General features: G+C 36.8%; 3 protein-coding genes across 5 annotated transcripts in view; all 3 read right to left on the bottom strand.

Moving 5' to 3' along the window:
* The window catches only part of LOC103932330 (receptor-like protein EIX1), a 100,010-nt gene extending 83,835 nt beyond the window's left edge, over positions 1–16,175 (bottom strand). Inside the window, exon 1 of the mRNA XM_048590724.1 lies at positions 15,639–16,175. The gene's annotated coding sequence lies outside the window, so the exon portion shown is untranslated. The remainder of the gene's footprint in view (positions 1–15,638) is intronic.
* LOC103963377 (receptor-like protein EIX1) lies at positions 11,828–15,644 on the bottom strand. 2 transcript variants are annotated; one of them, XM_048590720.1, is made up of 2 exons: positions 15,043–15,644; positions 11,828–14,919 (listed from the first exon to the last, which is right to left on the bottom strand). In XM_048590720.1, the coding sequence occupies exon 2, from the start codon at positions 14,715–14,717 to the stop codon at positions 11,934–11,936; it is 2,784 nt and encodes a 927-aa protein (XP_048446677.1). In that variant the 5' UTR covers positions 14,718–14,919; positions 15,043–15,644; the 3' UTR covers positions 11,828–11,933. The 2 variants fall into 2 exon arrangements, with proteins under 2 accessions (XP_048446677.1, XP_048446676.1); XM_048590719.1 differs by lacking the exon at positions 15,043–15,644 and having other exon boundaries at positions 11,828–15,031.
* Positions 16,176–16,765: 590 nt separating the features above from the next.
* LOC103952743 lies at positions 16,766–22,599 on the bottom strand. 2 transcript variants are annotated; one of them, XM_048590739.1, is made up of 13 exons: positions 22,246–22,599; positions 21,606–21,619; positions 21,398–21,499; positions 21,165–21,236; positions 20,304–20,457; positions 19,444–19,547; positions 19,070–19,136; positions 18,815–18,929; positions 18,498–18,631; positions 18,206–18,332; positions 17,664–17,703; positions 17,502–17,576; positions 16,766–17,313 (listed from the first exon to the last, which is right to left on the bottom strand). In XM_048590739.1, exons 2-9 carry the CDS (start codon positions 21,615–21,617, stop codon positions 18,559–18,561), a joined length of 699 nt encoding a protein of 232 aa, XP_048446696.1. In that variant the 5' UTR covers positions 21,618–21,619; positions 22,246–22,599; the 3' UTR covers positions 16,766–17,313; positions 17,502–17,576; positions 17,664–17,703; positions 18,206–18,332; positions 18,498–18,558. The 2 variants fall into 2 exon arrangements, with proteins under 2 accessions (XP_048446696.1, XP_048446695.1); XM_048590738.1 differs by having other exon boundaries at positions 18,290–18,332.
* Positions 22,600–22,675: the final 76 nt, after the last annotated feature.

Genomic DNA, 22,675 nt, shown 5'->3' with positions numbered 1-22,675 from the left:
GTTTCTTCCTAAAGTCCATGAACAATAGCAAGTAGCATCCACTTTCCAACACTTATAAACATAATTAAAATTTACAAAAATATTAATAGGTCGAATTCCTGGATTAGAGGAACATAACAAAATAAAAAAGACAAAGTAAAACAAAAGGTTTAATTACCAAAAACGTAAAATAACCAAAAGAAAGAATGGAGCAAATTCCCTCACAAATTGCACACCAATTGATTGTTTGCAAGACATCTCTCTCTCTCTCTCTCTCTCTCCCTCCCTCCCTCCCTCCCTCTCTCTCTCTCTGTGATTGAGGCAAAAACCAAAATGGAAAACCTATTAACAGTAAAATACCAATCAAACATTGAAGAGAAAGGAGGAGAGACATAGGGAGAATTCCCGACTGTAGGAGTGTGCTTGAAATGTTGTAAAACCCTAAAATTGGTTTAGTTTAAAGTTTAAGTTCATATGAGTAGAAAAGTAAATGAGAAAGAACACACATATGAATAAAGTTAGATACCTATAAACATTTACCATCCTGACCACTGTGTAAAATCTTCATTACAGCCGGAGTCATAGAAAAATATGACTCTTCAATACTTTTTTTAACAATAATTAAGGGCTATGGTCATAAGGAAAATTAGAATGTTCGAAAGACAATATACTTGTAGGCTTGTAGCAATTAAAAGATTAAACAATTAAGTGGAGAATTACCTGTTAGAATTGAAAAATTATTACAAAAAGTTTGAAAATTGCCTAGTTAGATACTGAGAGATAACATCGTTGTTTCTTTGCAAATACCACTGCTGACCTTATTCAAGAACCATTTTTATCATAATAGGTTCTATTTGGATGATTAGAGTTTTGAACCTTTTCTTTCCCCCAATTCCACATGAACTGAGTTTTATTGCTGAACAGACCTTGGTAAATATTTATAACCAACTAAAAGTGTTTTCTTTTGATTATTTTCCAATATATTTTTTAGCCAATTGACAACCCTAAAAGATTTACTTACACACACACACATCAAATCTGTGTTTCATAAATACACCTAAGATGTAATGCTAGATATTTTTTTATAGTTTCTTCTGCTCTATTCTATGCTGGATAATACTGTTTTTCTGTATATTGTAGATCATTAAAATTCTGCCATGTTTGTGAAATTGAGATTTTTAAATCGAAGAACTTAACAAAGAAAATTGTACATATTTGTTTGGATAAATAATATTATCCACATCTCATGTTATATATAAAAAAAAAATTAAAGTACTCTCTCTCTGTGCATGAATTTGAGACTTTTTATATTTTCTAGAAAGAGAGACGCAATTGCGTTTTATTGTTAGAGAAAGATGTGTCATTCTGGATTTGCTTAAAAATGCTTAAATAATTTGAAGTTGAAGAGTCGGATTGGTGGGAAGCAATTGAGACACACATATCGTCTTCTAAATGGGTCAGATGCAAATCACTACCAACGAATAACTGGGTCGTCGTCTTGTTTCTTCACTTATGAGCTTTTGGGGTAAAAGGAGCCATCTACTTCTTCTAGGATTTCGGGGCTATATTTGTGCCTTCGTCCAAGGATTTGGTATAATTCCCTTTTTTTAATTTATTTTTTTTTAATTCTTGATGGATATTTCTATTGTTTTCTTCGATTATTTAATTGGATTTTGATTTTTATCTTTGCCATTTTTGTTTTCGCTTTTAATTTTTTATGTTAAAAGATGTCGTATTGTGTTTTCGTACCAAGTTATCCTTATTTGTATCTCTCACCAAAATATATACATGTAAAATCGAAGGAGACTATAGTGTAACTCATTATAAAGTGACAAGCCCTATATACATTGATGCAATAAAATATAAACGATATCAATCCCCTGCAAATAAATGTTATTAAGTTAACAAAAGTAACTTCAATTCTTAATCGTTAGTTCAATTACGTTTTTTCCATTCTATCTAGAATCTTAAATAGGGAATTTCATGTGTCTTAACAAATAATTCCTGGAGTTTTATTAAATTGTTTCATCTAATGTATCTAATATTTTAATAATTGCTTATTCCTTTTGTTTGGTTAAAGTTTTGTTCCATTTGCTTTCTGTATTGCCTAGCATGTTGCTCCGTCGCATCAAAGAGGGCGTCTTTAAGCTTGGGTTTCTTGGCAGTGGCTTTCTCCATTGACCTCTACACACCTGCGTCTCTCCTCGCTTTCCCACTTCCTCCGGTGCAATCTCTTTTTCTTTCTAATCTCTTTTGAGTTTCTTTCAATATGTCACTTTATATAATTTATTCTTTAATGTCAGATTTGGTGAGTTTGATTTGGGTTTGTGAATGTCTTCCTGGCTTTTCCACTTTGGATTCACATAATAAGTTCAATGGTTGTAAACAGAACAGAATACTGACTTGCGAACAAGGCAATTCAAAGCTTGAAAATTTGTATGTTATGAATGAGCTGACTAATATTTTTTTGTGCACTTTATTCATGCCTGTTGTGGATAATAGCTTGAAAATTTGTATGTATTGCATGAGCTGACTAATACTTTGTAGTGCACCTTTCTATGCAAATTATTCATGCCTGTTGTGCATAATAGTTCCAAAACTCGTAGCGAAGCACGGGCAATTTTTCTAGTTCTAACTAACTTCCAAATATACTAACTGCCTCACTTCAGTGCCACCTTTTTGACCATACTACCCTTCTTATCCGTCAATACTGGTCAATACAAACTACAAGGACTTCACAACTAGATTTTCTTTAATTACCCTTTAATAAATAAATAAATTAAGTCGTTAGCAAATTAAAACTCTGAGTAAATTAGAATCATTGGTGGACTCCCCGGGGTTGTGCAGGTGGTTGAGTTCATGGTGAAATTTTTAGTTGTGATGGGAAAACGGATGGTACACCACGTGTTTTTATGTAAGTGGTGAAATTTTTTATTTTTTAAGTTATTAACTTTTTAATATACATATCCCATCATTTAAAGTGTGTGCAAGATCTTGCTATTGCACCAGCATGGTAGCAAAGCGTAAATTATTTTTGTGTATACCCTAAGCTCTGATAGTAGCATGGTGGCCCTGAGGTCTCTCTCTCTCTTTCTCTCTCTCTCTCTCTCTCTCTCTCTCTCTCTACATATATTGTCTACGAATTGGAATTCTGGGTTGTGCTTTGATTTGTATGAGAAAAACAGAATCAGCCCAATTTAATTAAGAAGCCTCTGAGTTGTTTTTATTGTTTGTAATTTTGACTCGTTGAATTTGAGAATTGCTTCTAATCTGTGCTATGATAATTTATTTGGAAGTGAGCATGCTTGTTGATAGATGATAAGCTTCAATTTATACTGTCTGGTAGAGAGTTTATAGTGCCATATCAAGTGCTTTTCTTATATAATCGTTCACATTAGCCGGCAATTGGACCCGAAAACGATTTATACTCCTTTGATGCTGATTATTCGATATCCATTTCGTTAAAGTTTTGCTTTGGTTATTAGTTTATGCCAATAATTCCCAATCGTTTTTCTCACTTTGGCCATGTGATCATGTTAGGTGTTGAAATGGGAAGATGTGGAAGTAGGGGAGCCAAAGGATGGCGAGATTCGTGTGAAGAATGAGGCCATCGGGATTAATTCCATTGATGTGTACTACCGCAAGGGCCTTTATAAGGTTGCTACGCTTCCCTACACCCCAGGTTTTGTTTCATTTCATTAAGTTCACTAGTTGAATAAAATTCATTTTTGAGATTATGGAGATGCATTTCAACCAAGATTATCTTGTATCCAAATTTTATTAAAAATTTTGGGTAACCTCTCTGGTGAGTATAAATTTCGACAAATGGTTAGGAATGATTGGGATGAACTTAAAAACAAGAATGCAGAGCATGAAATCAGATAACAGTTCCCACCGATATTTTGATTGTGTATATATACATCTGAAACTTTATCGGGCACTGCAGATGTAGTTACTAGTTACCCTATTTATGTATAAACCAAAACTGATTTCAGGTGTCGAGGCTTGTGGAGTCGTGACAGCTGTGGGACCAGGTCTAACTGCCATTCCTTCTCTTTCACTTTTTCATTTGTGGTACGCTTCTTGTTTCCGTTATGATGGACAGTCTGCGGAAATAAGAAAAGCATCACAGCTAAGTGTGAAAAGTGAAGTGCTTTGTTAATCTCAACATATCTTCATTCTACAATTGCATGCCTAATGATGGCCATCGTTTTTCCTAATTTTATGAATGTTTTGAAAAATTGAAACCTTTGTTGCTTTTGTTATTAGATCTGACTCGACCTTTGTTATACAGGTCGAACCTGGACACACAGTCCTTGTTCATGCAGCAGCTGGTGGAGTTGGATCCCTTTTATGCCAGTGGGCTAATGCCCTTGGTGCGACTGTCATTGGGACTGTATCAACTAAAGAAAAGGCAGCTCAGGCCAAGGAGGATGGATGCCACCATGTCATAATATACAAGGAAGAGGACTTTGTCACTCGTGTGAAAGAAATAACATCCAACAATGGGGTTGAAGTTGTCTACGATTCTGTAGGGAAGGATACGTTTTCAGTCCGGTTGAAGGGAAAAAGATTGTCTTGCCAATTTTTAAATTTTTTCTGCAAAAAATTCATTCCCAATCAATCAATCAATCAATACAAAAACACTAAAAATCCTAATAAATCCAATATGAGAGAAATACTGATATGATTGGGATTTTGTGATACAACCAAATGCGATAAAGAGTGACTGAATGAACTTAAACACCGGAGAAGCTTTGAATTAGGATATATATATATATATATATTTTTTTTTTTTTTGGGTGGAGAAGGCGTTTGCGTGTTTGATAAGTCTTCAGCTTGTTTGAGAATTAGCGTGCTAATTATAGAACACAAACAATTAATGTAGTTTTGGTTTATGTCAATTTAAAAAATATTGATCAAAGATCTCCTTGCTTCATTTGTCGTAGTTAATATAGAGGTCAAACGAAATTTCAAAAAAAGAATTTTATATGTTATTGGGTCAGCAGAAAACAATGCCCCAGACTCCTCCCTGAACATTCAAAGCTATTGACTAAACCATCCTCAACGGGCGGAGAACGTACGCGTTTTTTAATCCATGCCTATGAATGAGTCAGTCCGACTCTCGTTGAATGTTTGACAATGTTAAGAAGTTGAGAAGATCAAATTTTATGTGGAAAATTTGGCCAAAAACTCTGATATATTCCATACGATGAATGCATGAAAATTCATGCAGAATAATTAAAGCTTTGATTTTTCTTGCTCAAAGATGATAAGGAGCTAGTCCATCTGTAGAGACAGAACATGAGGACCAGTCATATTCACAACCCCACCTGGAACTATGAACAGTCCTTCATACGGGTCGTAGGCTCCTGGCTAGGCATATCAAGTAAGTAAATGATTTAATCCACAACTCTAATATGATGGATTTATCCAACATAAATCAACCTTTATATATATGTAATAAGAATGTATAATTAGAGAATAATATTGATTGTGATTTGATCTCTAGAGATATCAATGGGGTGTTTTATATTGGAAGTAGGATTGTTGGAAACCTTAATTGGATATGATTATGATACTTAACTTGGAAGCTAAGAAAGTAAGTTTAGGTTTCTTTTATGGATGGAAGCCCTAGCTTTTAGCCTATATCAATACCAAGGTTCTAAAAGACACTAGATGCTAGTCGAGCGGCGGGCTGGGGCCTAGCGCCTAGGCGCCTAGGTGGGGGCCTAGGTAGATTAGGCGGATTTAAGTAATTTTGTTATCCATCATATAAATTAATTCAACTTACTACCTAATATGTAAATAAACATCGAATAATATGTTTTTTTTTTAAGAAAAATATATGTGTAAGAAAATATGTAAAATTTTAGCCCTTTTGTATCATTTTCTAAGCCTATAAATTTTTTTGGGCCTTTTTCATTAATAAAATGTAAAGTTGGGCCTTGTATTCCTTGTTTCACCCTTGAATAGAATTGTCCAGTCCATTATAGATGGGCGCAATGGACCCTAACAAAAAACCCAAAGCTATCTAATCCATTTATTATTCTATATTTCCTATTAGAATGAAAGAATACACCTAGATACTTGTACCAGCCTCCCGATTCCAATCATTAACTCAAATTTTTTTCAAAAAAACCCTAAGCTGCTTACTACAAAAACCATTGCCATCGTCAGCCATATCACCACATCTGTAATTGCAGATCCATACTTTCTCTGTCGTATCGTATACAATCGTCACACCGAGAGGGAGACGACGAGACTTGGGGAGAGAAGACTGTGAGGTGCAGAGCACCCAAATTGGCCAGCGTCTGCTTGCTTCTGGGTAGACGGTCATATTTTCTCAGACCGTCCAACTTCTGTCTAGCCTGCCCAGCATCCGTTTAGGCCACCTAGGCATTCGCCTTTCGCTGTCTAATAGCTTTCCTGATTTAGTAAACGATTTTGGGTTAATCGTGGCGGAGCACCACTATCTAGCGCCTAGAGCATTTTTTAGAACACTAATAAATATCGGTCCCTATAAACCCTAGAACACATGACACAAAAGCTTCCCATAGAGCATTGTCATACGGCTAGGAGTTAATAGAAGACTTAGTGTGCTTCTTCTCAGTGCAATACTTTCTATGGCTGCTGCTAAAGCTTCATTAGGTTAAGGTTTGATTTCTTTACGTGCATTAATTACATGCATGAGTTGTCGATGCAAATTTCAACGTCTTTAATCTTGATGAAAATGTTCCTGCAAAACAATCAACCCTTTTGATCAAAGACCAAAAACCTCATGAGTCCACGAAGAGTGGGAGGAGGCGGTTTTGGCCAATGGATCTCCAATGCCTAAGTTAGTCTCTCTGATAAAAGTGAGTGCTTAAGGTTTTCTGTGCATATAAAATGCGTACCATTTTTTTGTGGAGAAATTGGGTATTTATACGAGAATTGGCCAGCAATTAGGGTTGATTTTGGTGAGAATGTTCCCAAGATATTGTGTAAATAATATCTTGAAATTAAAGGTAATTATCCCTAATTAAATATAATTGGGATAATTACTTGATAGGGTTTATCTTCAATTGGGAATGCATATATGATAGGATTTAGGGATAATCCTATCACTAAGTACCTTCGACTTTTTCCACGTGCAGTGGAGCTCTGAGTAGTCCTAGGATATTGAGCTGCGCTTGGGATGCCCAGCTCATTTAATAAGGGCAGTCTTGTTTTTTTTTTGGCTAAAAGTACATGTGTCACCTCCATGATTTTTGAGATTATTTTTGGCTCCACATAAGTGTTTTAATTGTACACCCTCAAAGGATAACATATCAATCATATGCTTTTTTAGTATCTACATAATTCATATCAACCGAGGTGCACAACACGTAGACTTGAGAGACTTCCAAGTTCACAATGAAGTATTCACTCAAACTGATCAGGAAGTAAAACAATAAGTCACCAAAACAATTCTTCTTGGAGGAGGGTTGGTTTACCCGGGTGATTGATCTGCCATAATGTACTCCTACCTATAGCACTGGTAACCGAAGTCAAGTATATATATGACGATCTTCATGCATGAATAGCTGAGAGGAAAGAAACGGTGGTAGATGATAATGATAAGGGGTGTCACGTCTGGAAGGGCAGGAAGAATGAATGCGCGAGAAGTGCCATGGAGTGAGGAATATCCCTAGTCTCATGTAAGACAACTAAATGCACCTCGAGGTGCTGTCGAGGAACTAGGGTTGAGCACAGAACAGGCAATTGAGCCACTCGATCAACCAACCTGTCTATATGTATCCATTCGACCAACCGAAATTTTGGCACTAGTTCTACTGCCTTGACTTTTCAAAGTATTCAAGAAAGACAAACCTCAAAGTACGCCGCGCACGGGGACCGGCCTATAGCTTTCACCAAAGATTGTGCTTGTACGGGTCTCTTACTCGTCCATTCATCTGGAGCATATGGACATTCCAAGAAACACCTTTCCCTTACAAGCCATTCTTGTGCTTAAAAGCTGGCATGGAAGGAGTTTTATGTACTCCCATATCCCTTGTAGGTCTCATTGATATGTTAATAACAAGGAATATGCAAGTTTTGGATATCTCCGTATATAGGATCCGTGCCGTTGTGAGATATTTAAAAATTTTCCACCAATACGTTTTTCTCTTCAGTTGTTCCTTGAAAGAGTGCACCGTCTGTCTCTAAAGCGAATTTAGAAAACAAGATAACATAGTAGTTCCTACCCACATGGTCCACTCCCTTAATAGGTCTACATGAATCATAGTTAGCAGCTACAGTTAAACCATCTGCCTCCTTCGACTGGAGACCAATAGTTGTGTGAAGTATGAGCAATAAGCCTTGTTTGATGATGTGAAGGTAAAAATGTCATTTTATGTTTTCTGAGAGTAAATTCAAATCTCGGAGTCAAAACATTTATTAATATAAAAAATATTTCACGATCTCAAACAAATTACCCCTCAGTCAAATGCTTTTCGCTTTTTGGGAGTGATTTCCAATCACCTTTCTTTTCACCTTTTTTTTTTTTTTACCCAGAAAAAAAATAAATGAGAAGTTCAATTCTGGTGGTAGCTGCCTACTCAAATTATACAATGGCGTTTGTGTGAAAGAAAGAGGACTTTGTCGCTCATGTGAAAGAAATAACTTTCGACAATGGCGTTGATGTTGTCTATGATGGAGTAGGGAAGGATACGTTTGAGGTTTAAGTTTTACTTTTCTTATGATCTCCATAAGTGTGTCATGATTTACTCATATGTTGCTGCATATATATGCCTAACCAACTCCAAAATTGACGCAAGTGACTTCTAACTCAGTTGGTCAAGAGCATTCGACATTATCTGATATATAACATTTATTTTGGACTACGAATTCTTACAAATAGATATTGTTTTCAAGGATCGCTGGCAGCGATGAAGACTCGTGGGCACATGGTGAGTTTTAGGCAGTCATCAGGAGAGCCAGATCCAGTTCCCTTACAAGTAAATTCAATGCACCATTTCTAATAATTCGCTTGATTAAGATTCCAATACTTTACTTGAAAGAATTTAAGCTAGGGTTGTAAAGACTGATTGCATAAGCTCAACTCAATTGAAGATGAGTGAGGTTTTGCCTTTATTATATAGAGATTACAAGATAAGTATGTTACAATATAAACGTATAGTAGATTACAAGTGAATTCAAATTACAAATATAAACTGATAGAGTCTAAGAAGAGATAGGACTGCGTTGGGTTCTGTATTTGGTAAAGAGTCCTTGAGTTATCCAAACTAACTTTGACTTGGTGAGCGGGACTTAGGTGATTCAAAATGCAGGGATGTGGATTGCTGACCTGGAGTACATGTAGGAATAATAGGTTTATCACACCCTCGCAAGCTAAGCGGGTGTTTACGAACAAGAAGCTTGGAGAGGAGATAACTGAAACAAGAAGAGGACAACCTTTTGTGAGAAGATCTGCAATCTGATATGGCAAAACCAAGATAAAGTGGCTGCCATATAGGTCTGTTGTCTATACTCAGCCTTAGTGCTTGAGCAAGACACCCCTCTCTGTTTCTTGGAGCTCCAAGAGACAAGATTATCTCCAAGGAAAATGCAATAGCCCCTAGTAGAGCGCCGATCATCAGGATTTCCAGCGTAGTCCACATTGGCAAATGTAGTGAGTGTGAGAGGACTAGGTTTATAGACAATGTCCTGATCATGAATGGCCTTCAAGTATCAGAATATGCGTTTAACAGCAGCCCAATGAGTAGTAGTGGGTGAATGCATATATTGACAGACCTAATTGACGGTGAAAGTAATATTAGGTCTTGTGAAAAGAAGATATTGGAGAGCACCGGCTATACTTCAAAATTAGTGCCATCTGATAAAGGTTCTTCATCATATATACTCAACTTACGGCCAGTTGCAGCGGGAGTGGTGAGAGGCTCTGCATCAGACATTTTGGTATTCTTTAGAAGGTCCAGGATGTACTTGGATTGAGAAAGATACATGGCAATGGATGCCTGTGTAATTTCCATTCCCAAAAAATAATGCAAAGGACCTAGATCCTTCATAGAAAACTTTTGACCAAGCTGTTGAATGAACCGAGATATATGTGATCGATTATTGCCCGTAACAAGGATGTCGTCAACATATGTCAACAAGTAGATAACTATGGATCCATTAAATAAGGTGAATAGCGAAGAATCTGCTACTGAGGCTTGAAACCCAAGTTCTTCAAGATGTTGGGAGAAACATTGAAACCAGGCACGAGGTGCTTGTTTCAAACCATATAATGATTTTTGCAGTCTACAAATATGTGATGGAAACTGAGGATCCACAAAACCTGAAGGTTTGTTGCATATAAACTTCTTTTGCCAAAGAACCATGTAAGAAAGCATTCTGAACATCAAGTTGTCAGATAGGCCAATTGTAGTGAAGTGCAATGAAGAGAATGAGTCTGATTGTTGCATGAGTGACAACCGAACTGAACGCCTCGCTGCAATCTATACTTTCTTGCTGGTGAAAGCCATTTGCAACTAATCGAGCCTTATACCGCAGTATGGAACCATCAGAATGTCGTTTGATCCGATATACCCATTTATTTGGAAGAACATTCATGGATGGAAGAAATGGAACCAAGGACCATGTGCCAGTACACAAAAGAGCATTAAACTCTTCTGCCATTGCCTGTCGCCATTCGGGATATTTGTTAGCCTATGTAAAACAAGTAGGCTCAACCACAGCATTAGAGGCAACAAACCAAATGAGATGAAGTTTCGCTAATGTTGGAGACTCATGTAAAGTACAGGATTCGGATTTTGTACATGCAATATATGCCCTTATTATTTTATTTTCGGAGATTTAAACAGACCCCTGTTCTTAACCCTTATGCTTAGGATGTCAAGCAACTACAGATCGATACATGTTGAGTCGAGTCGAGTCGATTTTATTTATTCTAGGAACAAAGTTGCTTCATGTTTCAAGTTTGTAAACTTTGCGTATATTGGCATCAATACGAATGCTTTGTGACAGAGAGTGCCTCTAAATAACATAGGAACATGCTAACTCTATCGTCACCATTTTGCTTGCTCCACAATCATTTCAAAGCTGTATAGCAATTGGGTTTTCTCGTAAAAGAGCGAGAGGTGTCATGTGAATTAGTACAAAGAAGAGAGAGAGATAAGTACTACAAAGAAGAAGGGGAGACAGAAGAGAGAGAACAAAAGAAAGATCCAAAGGTAAAATTGTAAATGAAAAATAATTAAAAATACAACCACAAAATAATGTGAATAATGTGAGTTTGCTGATAATTAATTAATGGGGTGTGTTATCCACACACCCTATTTTACTTCTCACACACTTCTTGATAATTTTTGTCCGTTGATCTTCTTCAATTCATCCGATCCGACGACCAAAAATTAAAAAGGTGTGTGAGAAGTAAAATGGGATGTGTGGATATCACACCCCTTAATTAATAGGTAACTAATCCCTAAACCATTTTCACACATTTCTCTTGTCATTCAATTTGCTTCTGCTGAATTAAGAGTTACTTGTTCAGAAAACAAGTCTTTTAATTTTATATGGGATTTTTTTTTTATATTTTTTATTTTTTAAGAAAACCTCGACGGTACGAGGGATATTTTATTAATAACGAAACAAATAAGTTACATTTAGTCAGGGGAGAATATAAACCTTACCCCTCATAATGCCAAGAAAAGGAGAAAAACAACATTGAGTAAGAAGGGGGGACATAAACCTTACCCCTCTAGAAACGAAAATAAATATTATACAAGGGAGGGGGGACATGAAACCTAATCCCTCTAAAGATGAAACCTAATCCCTCTAAAACCAAACCTGAAAGAAAATACAATGAAACAAGACGACGAAATTTGACAAAATCATACAACACAACCATATTGGCATATTCGTCACAGCAAGGAAAATGCCAACAAACTTACGCAAAGTACAAAACAAAGCTAAACATATTCAACAATTACATGATACATTTTAAGCACTATCCTATTCAGCAACTGTGAAAGAAGAACGCTCCATGGCATGTTTACCAGCAAAGAACCAAGTACAATCCAAAACCCCGTGAAGAATCCAACTCCTAAGCTCACGTAGAACCACCCATCTTCTAGTAAACGGTATCCACCTCCTCCGTCTTGCTCAACTGTTGGTGGCGTCGTGCCACAATTCTTGTTGAGTGGAGCTCCGCATAGTTCGTTGCCGACGAAGCTCGACTGATCGAGGCTCTGCAGTTGAGTGCTTTCCGGAATTCGTCCCGTCAAATTGTTGTAGGACAAGTTTAAGTGACTCAGAAATGTCAAATTCGTCATGCTTGGAGGAATTTCACCATCAAGTTGGTTCATGGAAAAATCGAGAGATTCTAACCGTTCCATATTACCAATCTTTGAAGGAATTCTTCCGGTGAAGCGATTATTCGATAAATTGAGTGACTGCAATGCGAGGAGGCCGGTAAGTTCTTCAGGGATCTCTCCGTACATAAAGTTGCATGAAAGGTCCATGCCCTTTACGAATCCCAGAATCTTGCTATATTCCATTTCTATCCCTTTCGTTACCAAGATTGCATTCTCAAAACCTGTATGAACCTCATCAGAAACAAAAAACCTACGCCATGTTGACGAAAAGAATTCTGACACATTAGCCATGGCGCTCAAATTGTGGAAGCATCTCGGTATCATTCCTGAGAGTTTGTTATGTGCAAGGTCCAATATCTGGAGACTTTTCAAATAACAAACTTCATTAGGAATATCTCCTTCAAACTTATTTGAACGAAGATCAAGAACATTCAACTCTGAAAGGCTTTTCCCTATCCATATTGGTATGCTTCCGGAAAACCCATTTTCACTAAGGTCAACAACTGACAACCAGATACAGTTCTGCAGGGAATGTGGCAATTCTCCGTACAGGTGATTATTGCGCAATTGCAGTGATGCCAGCCATCGTAAGTGTCCCATGGATATTGGGACATTCCCAGTTAGGTTGTTGTTTTCTAAATTTAGGTATCTCAAGTATTTCCAACTCATCCAACAATCGGGTACTTTTCCAGTGAGAAAATTGTTCCCGAGATAAAGAACAAAAAGTCGCTTTGTTTCATCCAGCCTATCACAGAAGAAGTGGGAAACAGATCCAGAAAATGATGAATTGGAAAGATCTAGCAATTGTAATGAGGTGGGAACAATAGGCAATGCACCAGTGAAATGGTTAGAACTAAGATCAACCACTAAATATGGAGCAACAGATATATTTGGAATCTGCCCATACAACTGATTGTGAGAGAGATTCAAATACCCTACTTGGGAAGTCAAGTTCCAAAACCAAGTTGGAATAGTACTTGAAATTCCTGTACCAGACAAGCTTAGTTCTTTTAATTGCGTTTGTGTCCGCAACCACATCGGCCATTCAGGCCCCAAATGCCAGGAATCCAGCCGCAAAATTTCAAGTTGAAAAGGAGGAACCCAATCTCGACTAGCTTTCAGAGTTAATGAGTTTCCTTTTGCAAAGAAATGCTTCAACTTTGTAAGGTTGCTAAAAGAAACTTCCGACACCGCACCTTCTAACGAATTATAAGATATATCCAATTCCGTTAGCATTTTGAGTTGACCAATAACTTCAGTGAAAGTTCCATTAAACTGATTTCCAGATATGTCCAATTTTTCCAAGCTTGACAGATTTCCTAGTGACATTGGAATGGGACCTGATATATTAGTATTCCCCAACCACAACGACTTTATTCCATCTGGACCACATCTAGACAAACTTTCAAAGATTTCGAATGGTTTTTGAACCGTGAAATGGTTCATTGACAGATCAAGAACTTTCAACTTACAAAGATGCCCCAAAGAATTTGGTATGTTCCCTTCCAACCGATTACCATACAAGTGAAGATTGACAAGGGATGTCATGTTTCCAATGGAACTCGATATTTCACCGCGTAATTCATTGTAAGAAAGAAGTAAGGACTCGAGATTGTTCAAGCTATACAACCATTCAGGTATGGTAGAATTGAAGTTGTTCCCCTCAAGATTAAGGACTTTAAGACCGGTCATATTCTGAATAGAATTGGGAATCGGATCAAGACTAATATAATTGTATGACAAATCAATTTCCCTCAAAGATATGATATTCTGTGAAATGCTAGGAATTGGACCTTTGAAACCACAATCACTGAGACGAAGAGAAGCTAGATTTTTAAGACTGAAAACCCACCTCGGCATCAAAGAATTAAAATGGTTTTCAGAAAGACCAAGGTCGACCAGGGAAGTAAAATTTGCGGTGGGTAGATGGGGAATTTGATCAAGTTGACAAAAGGACATATCTAACTCTGCCAAAGAAGGGAGCATGTTTGTAACTTGCAACCAGTCAGATGCTTTGTTAAGATTTACAGAACTCAAGTCCAAGCGTTTCAGCAGAGAAAGACCAGAAATCCACTGAAGGTTATCAACCTCCAGAAGAATACTACTGAGATTGAGATAGCGTAGACTGGAGAGATTTCCCAGTTTATGAGGAACTATTCCATAAAACTGTGAGTATCCAAGGTTAAGGTGTGTTAAACTTGTCATAGAACCAAAGAAACTGGGAATTCGTGTTGTATTGAAATTATTTTCACTCAAGTCCAAGTATTTGAGATGCTTTAAACTGAGCAAAGAAGGATTTATCTTACCACCGAAACAAGAGTTGCAATCCCAATTAGAGTTGGAATTATTAAGGTGCAGCTCATGGATGTGGCCGGTCATGTGATCACAGACAACTCCTATCCAACTGCAACAGTTTGAATCTTCTTCTGCAACCCACGACGCAATCCGATTGGCAGGGTCCTTGAGATCTTGCTTGAACTTCAGAAGTGCCTGTCTTTCGCTTTCTTTGCAAAGCGGAGGCCGACCGGGATTTCCATTGCATAAACCAATACTAAAAGTAATGGTTGCAATGGCTAGAAACCTGATTAGCAGTAAAACAACTCTCATGGTTCTCTCCATAAAGTTCAAGTGTATGAAGCAGGTGATGTGTATGAGCAATGAAGGATCCAGAGTAGTGCTACCTATATATACTAGGGAGCCTCACCTTTTCTAAACCATCCTCTACGGCATGAGACCGCATTTTCAAATCGGTGCACATCAATGAGAGTAGCAGTCGTCGGACGGACTCTTGGAATCTTGGACAAAAGTTTCATAGATGATAAGATGGATTAAACTAAGCGGCTATTTAGGACTAGCTAGTCCACATCTATAGAGACACAAGTTAATTTAAGACCCCACTTGGAATTGGGAATCTTCGCTCCTTCAAATACATTGTATTAATATACATGAAAAATTAATTTTTTTGATGGATGTGATATTTTTACTAGGATATAATACACCCACCTAAGCTGGGCGTCAAACAGGTAAATGTGCAAGTAAAAGTAAAAAGGGTAAATTACAATTTACTTCTTTAAATTTTGGTACAATTCTAACGAAAAAATTTTCATCCCATGTTCTATCATTTATATAATGACATGTGATGTACCATCCTATGTTCCGGTTACATTGAAAAATCTCTCCAATTGTAACCTCGTACAACATTTCTATAACATTTCAATTTCATACATTTGGTTATAACTAGCAAAAATTGCCATGGTACAATTTCATACATTTGGCTATAACTAGCAAAAATCTCTCCACCTAAGCTGGGCGTCAAACAGGTAAATGTGCAAGTGAAAGTAAAAGGGGTATATTACAATTTACTTCTTTAAATTTTGGTACAATTCTAACGAAAATTTTTTCATCCCATGCTCTATCATTTATATAGTGACATGTGATGTACCATCCTATGTTCCGGTCACATTGAAAAATCTCTCCAATTGTAACCTCGTACAACATTTCTATAACATTTCAATTTCATACATTTGGTTATAACTAGCAAAAATTGCCCATGCGATGCTGCGGGTTTTAAAAGCATCTAAATGATATTGTTGCTTGTATACACACAAAAGATCAGACTTCTAATTACATGCAAAAAAGATTAGACCAACAAAGTTCTTGTGGCTTTGGATCAACAATAGGACCACCATACAAAAGATTATGAAACATTGTTCGATTTACATGCTATTTTTCTATTTACCTTCAGAAAATTAGAATGATAATATTCAAAGATCATATGCCAGCTTGAAATTGAAAGACTAAACTCTGAATTCAAAACTATTTACATGTGGAATAATTTGAAATGCCTCGAAACATTATCATGATCCAATTGTATATGAAAGACCATCCTTCACTATTCATGGCAAGGCACAGTCCAACAGATAAGAGCAACTCATAAAACTCCAACAGATAAGAGCAAAAACGACTCAGTTTGTGTAGCGTAAAAGCATAAACAAATTCCATACCATTTCACGGCCAATCCAGATACATCACCAGCAACATCATCAAGTTGCCGTGTAATAATACTTGTCAACTTTATCTCCAGATCAGATTCAACTTTCAAACTATCTTTCTTTAATTTGTTCAGAGGATAAAATTAATGTTTGATAATGTTAGGAAGTTGAGAGGATTAAAATTTATGTGGAAAATTTGGCCAAAAACTCTGATGTATTCCATACGATGGTGAATGCATGAAAAGTCATGCAGAATAATTAAAGCTTTGATTTTTCTTGCTCAAAGATGATAAGAAGGATTGAACTGTACATACGGCCATGTAAGTCATATTCACAACCCCACCAGGAACTGGGAACAGTCCTTCATACAAGTCGTCACTATATAATGAAGTACAAGAGTATTTCGTTAAAACTCTCTAAATTTTATGTGGAAAATTTGGCCAAAAACTCTGATATATTCCACACGATGGTGAATGCATGAAAAGTCATGCAGAATAATTAAAGCTTTGATTTTTCTTGCTCAAAGATGATAAGAAGGGTTGAACTGTACATACGGCCATTTAAGTAGATAGTCCATCTGTAGGGACAGAACTTTAAGACCAGTCATATTGACAACCCCACCAGGAACTGGGAACAGTCCTTCATACAAGTCGTAGCTAAGACCGAGTACCAAGAGTATTTCGTTAAAACTCTCTAAATTTTATGTGGAAAATTTGGCCAAAAACTCTGATGCATTCACACGATGGTGAATGCATGAAAACTCATGCAGAATAATTAATGCTTTGATTTTTCTTACTCAAAGATGATAAGAAGGGTTGAACTATACATACTGCCATTTAAGAAGCTAGTACATCTGTAGTCCATCTGTAGAGTCATATTCACAACCCCACCAGGAACTGGGAACAGTCCTTCGTACAAGTTGTCGCTAAGACTAAAGATCCTTCGTAGCTAGCTAGGATGCAACCACAATTAGCCCGTGCATTCTGAGACAACCACAATTAGCCACAGAATGATTGTCAGACCAGCAATAAGGATGCAAGCTATTTCAAGAAATGGACCTTCTCAAGTAAACAAAATGAATGTGAATCAACCTACAATATGCAAGCTATTTCAAGAAATGGAGCTTCAACATACTATATGTAGACAGAACCAGAACCAAGTCCAGACTCACTCGTAATAGGTCTCCTCATCCACAACAATATCCCAGCTTTCCCCTGTCGTGCTTTTTCCATATTTGTGCACCTTACTGCAAAGAGAGAGCAAGTTAACTTGTCAAAGAAAAACCAGAACAATAGATGCCAATGCAGTTCAGCAAGTTTATTTCCTTTCATACCCATTTCCAAAGTGCTCTTCTCCCCATGTCCTTGACCAACCTAGACATGAGAGAACAAAAACAGAGTTGCATCAGATTAAATTATTGAAAGAAAAAGGTTCACTTCTGTTGGAACGAATCGACATTAGAATCAAGCAACCAAGTTATGAAATACGAATTTAAAATGTAACTATTTACCGTGTCTGAAATGAATCTGTGAAATCAAATAGTTAAACCCTAAACAGCACCCCGGCAAATAGCATAAGAAAATTGAAATTAACCCTAAAAAAATTGGGAGAGAAGAATATGAAAAGGGAATACCTTTCGGCCCTTTGAGTTATTGGAAAAAAACCCAACAGAGCAACAGATAAACAAAAATACAGGAGGAAAGAAAATAAATTTTCAACTTGTAAGATTCATACGCGAACAGATTGGCGGTCAAAAGCAGTTCAAAACTCAGAGCCATCAAGTTTTTTGATCTGCTTGGAAATTATTTATGGAGTTTGAGATTCTTATAGACGCTTCAGACACATCGACATATTGAAAAAGCAATATTCAACAACCTAGTACCCATGCTCCATAGAAGGTTACAGAAAATATGAATGTCTGGACTCTGGAGTGATAAAGTAAAAGGACTCAGCACGTACTTCATATCTTCTAAGTTTGTGTAGTCTACAATCCCTGTTGTTCCTACAAAAAAGGCATAGGACAAAAGTTAAGTCAATCGAAATTCTGACGTCTCATGAGCTAGGTCTTAGGATTAAACTATTGAACTAACACTGTATGAAATAGCAGTGTATATCCCAAAAACAGTCTGAAATCTGGTTGATAATCGAAGAGTTCGAAGGGATTTACCTTTGGATTCTTCGGCTTTCAGATGGAGTTTGCTTATGTATGGGAGAGAGAGGTGGAGCGGCTAGGGTTTGAGTATGGAAGAGATGAAAAATGGAGAGAGCACCTGTTTTGGCTGAAGCAACGGCTCACACAATCTGGACAAAAATGCAAATGTCTTAAAAGGGGAAATTATAAAAAGAAACCTTAGCAACTGAATTCAAAGAAACATTCTGACATTGTAAATAACAGTTCACAGAAAAAAAAAAAAAAAAAAAAAAACCCTAAACTAATTACACTCGGATTACAATGTTATCATTTAACAATAGGAATTCCCATACCTTAGCAGAAGATCCTGCATCTGCAAAGGATCTTTAAAACCTTTTTTCTTGAACAACCCCGCACTGCAACACTTCCAGGCAAGGCAAACCAACAGCACCCTCATGCTGAGCTCTCCTGTGCATATAGACCCCTTGTAAGTAATCTTAATCAGTCAGTTATCATGAATATACAACTTATATTAATTTTCTACGATATCCAACACACAGATATAACAGAAGGGGAAACTTTTACTTAAGCAGCACAAAATGATATACTTTGCATTTCATTCCAAAACCCATCACTCTTATGTCTTTGCCTGCACAGTTTTTGCTCCAACATAGCCTGCCATGACGATAGCACTATCAATAATTAAGACATAAAGAAAAGGCTATCCTAGCTAGGTATTATCGTTGGAGTAAACCAACAGCACCATAAGTAGCAGACCAAAGTTTTTTTTAGAGTTGATGTCTTAACATGTTTAAGTAGCGAAAAGATTACAACACATTGGATGTGTTAACAGATCCATAAGCTGATGACTCCCTCTCTGGTTTACCGGATCATTCTTAATGTATTCAACAACGCAGCAGCAATTAAAAGTCCTTGGAAAATGACAAGCTACCATAAAGACATGACGAAAACTATATCTCACCTTACCCCCTTGTTGGCATAGACAGCATATCCGTCCTTGTTGTTCGGGGTGAATCATAATCCTGAACTCCATTATCATCATCGTCGAGAATGTCTTTGGCTTTTCTAGCAAGAACACCCCAAAACCCATGTTTGGATTCATTAACATTCTTCAATGACGTATACTCGAATCAGATACCGGAATCAGATACAACAAAACACACAAGTCACGAATGAAACAGCACAAAACACACAACCCAAAAATTAAATGAAGAATTCTTTATAACATGCATGTTGATAAACCATGAAAAATTCCACTTCATTATAAATGCCTATTGTTTTCTCTGTCCAAATATGAAATTGCCATCATCTTTTTTGAAAGCACAAACCAAAATCACTTCTCAAAGAGATCATACACAGAAGAGAGAGGAAGCTTACCCAAAGCCAATTTCATGTTGTTCATTCCTTCTTCTTCTTCTTCTTTTGGACCCAACAATCTGTGGGTTTGATTGCAGCATAGTGATTTAGTTTAAAATTTCAACATTGATTTTATATATATATATATATATATATATATATGTAGATAATCCTAAACACTTCAATTAAATCTCAAATTGCAAAGAACACTTCAATCTGACTAAAACTACACAAAGGAAAAAACAAAGACAGGAAAATGTTCAAACCAATCTAGAAGCCAAAATGATCCCCCAAACATCAGTAAATTAACAATAAAAATCTAAACCCATATAAATTCACAGGAAAATCAAAACGCGCGAAAAAATTTTTGAATCACAAATTGTCAGGTACAAAAGGATAAATTACAAATCCAAAAGATAAAAAAATCACAAACAAACTAAAACTTCAAATCAGTGAAGACCGTACCTTGAAAAGGGGTCGCCGCTCTTGCCAACATCGGTGCTATCGCCGTCTCGACCCTCAACATGCTTCTGGCCGTACTCAATGACCTTGGTTGTGGAATTCTCCAGCAATTCTGGCAGAATTGGTTGTGCCAGTTTGCTCGCCGCAAGGTTTTTTGCTGTGAATGAAGGCAAAATTTATAAGGTCAGAGAGAAACATGATAGCCACGGAAAAGAGTGCAAAAGAGTGGTGCAAAAAGACTGGCCGACAGTGTTTCAGGACCGGCAAAAAATACACCCAAGAGAAGCAAGTATAGTTATTAAGATTTAAACATGAAAGCATTAATCTCGAGGAAAAATTCATCATCAATATCAACTTAGTGCTGAATCATAAAGAATTAAGAATCAAATGAAAGAGCCACACCTAAATCACATTCCAAGAACAGAAGGTTATATGAACGTACACAAACCAATTACAGAACTCACACTAATTGAACACAAATTTCAGCAAATACCCAGAATAAATAGCAATAACTTAACCATAACCCAGACCCAAATCACAAAAAGCGGCAAAGATAACCTCAATCCCACTTAAATCCAAACAACCAGATGACCCAATCTCTCAAATATCACCAACTAATGATTAAGGCAGCTACAAAACAGAAAACAAAAATGTGAGTTCTAATTGAATTCATTTACATATACCCTACACCATTAAGATTTAGTAATAAATTTATATTCCTGTATTCCATAAAGAAAAGAAACTCGTCATGTAGAACAATTATAGGTACATAATGATTTGATAAGATAACACTTAAACTGTGCAAGACCTTGCTATTGCACCAGCATGGTAGCAAAGCGTAAATTATTTTAATCAGGTACATACCAATTGGTTGTGAATTTTCTGACTGCAGATTGTTGAAATACCAGCCACAACAATCTTAACATCAACCTCGTCCTGCAAGGAAATGAAGTTAAACGTAAAACAGATCATTCTGGGAACACATGTAACCTAAAAAATGTTATGCATTAAACTTGTGCTTCCAAGCATATATTCAATATGACTTGTCCTGGATTTTCTTCTTATATTAAAGAAACCATGATTATTGTTGCGTATACCTTAAGCTCTGACAGTAGCATAGATACAGCCCGATAAGCAGGGTCTTCTGTGCTTTGCACGATAAACGTAAACTCTAAGGGACCACCATAGAGAGAAGTGACCTGTTTTCGTTAATTAAACAAAATAGTTCAGACCATATTGGAAGAAAACCTAGGATACAAATTCAACCTATTAAATCAGTTAGCAGAAGGATTTTGAACACTTCACCAGATAAGACATCCCTACAGTGCAAACACAGAAATTTAGATATGTCCATCAAAAGAAAATATAGTTTAACTATGTTAATCTAACATCACAAAGATATTGAGTTTCCAAGTCTCAGAGCCAATAGAGTGTAATTTGAACTTCTTATGAAGCAAAACCTAATTTTTCAACTCGAAAATAATACAAAAACATGATTGGCTTTGACCACTCTCATTCCAAATGTTCTAGCGTAGCCCCTGACTCAAGGGCTCACCAAATGGGTTTTCGATTTCTGTATGAAATTATAAGCCCAAGTAATGTTTGATTACATATTGAAAAATCAAGAGCAGGATTCATATGTCCCCTTCCTTGCACAGAACCTAAATATGATTGACATGTTCTCAGCACGATTCACTAACAAATGCATAATGTGATCTATGAAATGCCGACAAGCAATACTTCGAATCGAAGAATTTCGCAATCCCAGAAGCCGAATTCAAATGCCGGCAAGCAATTGATCCCAGAAGCGGCCCCAAATAACCAATTGAAACCCAACAAAAAGAAAATTTTCAAGTGAATTTCTCGGCAACCAAACGGACCCGGACCTGAACGAAACATAAAATGGCGAAAAAAAAATCTAAATTTTAAGGGAAAAATAACAAACCTGGATCTGAACGAAAACTGCTAGCGTGCTGCAGAACGCTCTCTCCCTCCCCCTCTATCTCTCCTCCTCTCTGTAAGCCGCATGCCTTCCCCTCACCAAATCCCACACTGAGCGGTCGATCCCACCGAATACAATCCTAACTTGTCCCAAACCCAAACTGACAACAATGCCCACCCAACTTTTGCCCCCAACCGTGCAATGTTAACCCTAAACGGGCATTCCCGTTATTCGAACCAATGGCAGCTTCGTAAAAAAGCTGAAATATGCAAACCTACTGGTTTGGTACTAAGCTCATTTTATAAAAAGTGGGTATAAAAAAAATTAAGTTCAAAAATGTGTTTGATAAAAATTGCTTATTTTCACAGTATAAAAAAAAAAAACTGAAAACATGAAGTAGCAAAAATGAGTTTATTCTATCAGCATAGCAGAA

Source organism: the organism of the source record quoted next, unplaced genomic scaffold (genome assembly GCF_019419815.1).
Source record: "Pyrus x bretschneideri cultivar Hongxiangsu unplaced genomic scaffold, Pyrus_bretschneideri_v1 Contig32, whole genome shotgun sequence".
NCBI classification, from domain to species: Eukaryota; Viridiplantae; Streptophyta; class Magnoliopsida; order Rosales; family Rosaceae; genus Pyrus; species Pyrus x bretschneideri.
The sequence above is the reverse complement of the archived record's forward strand: the minus strand, read 5'-3'. Positions and strand labels throughout refer to the sequence as shown.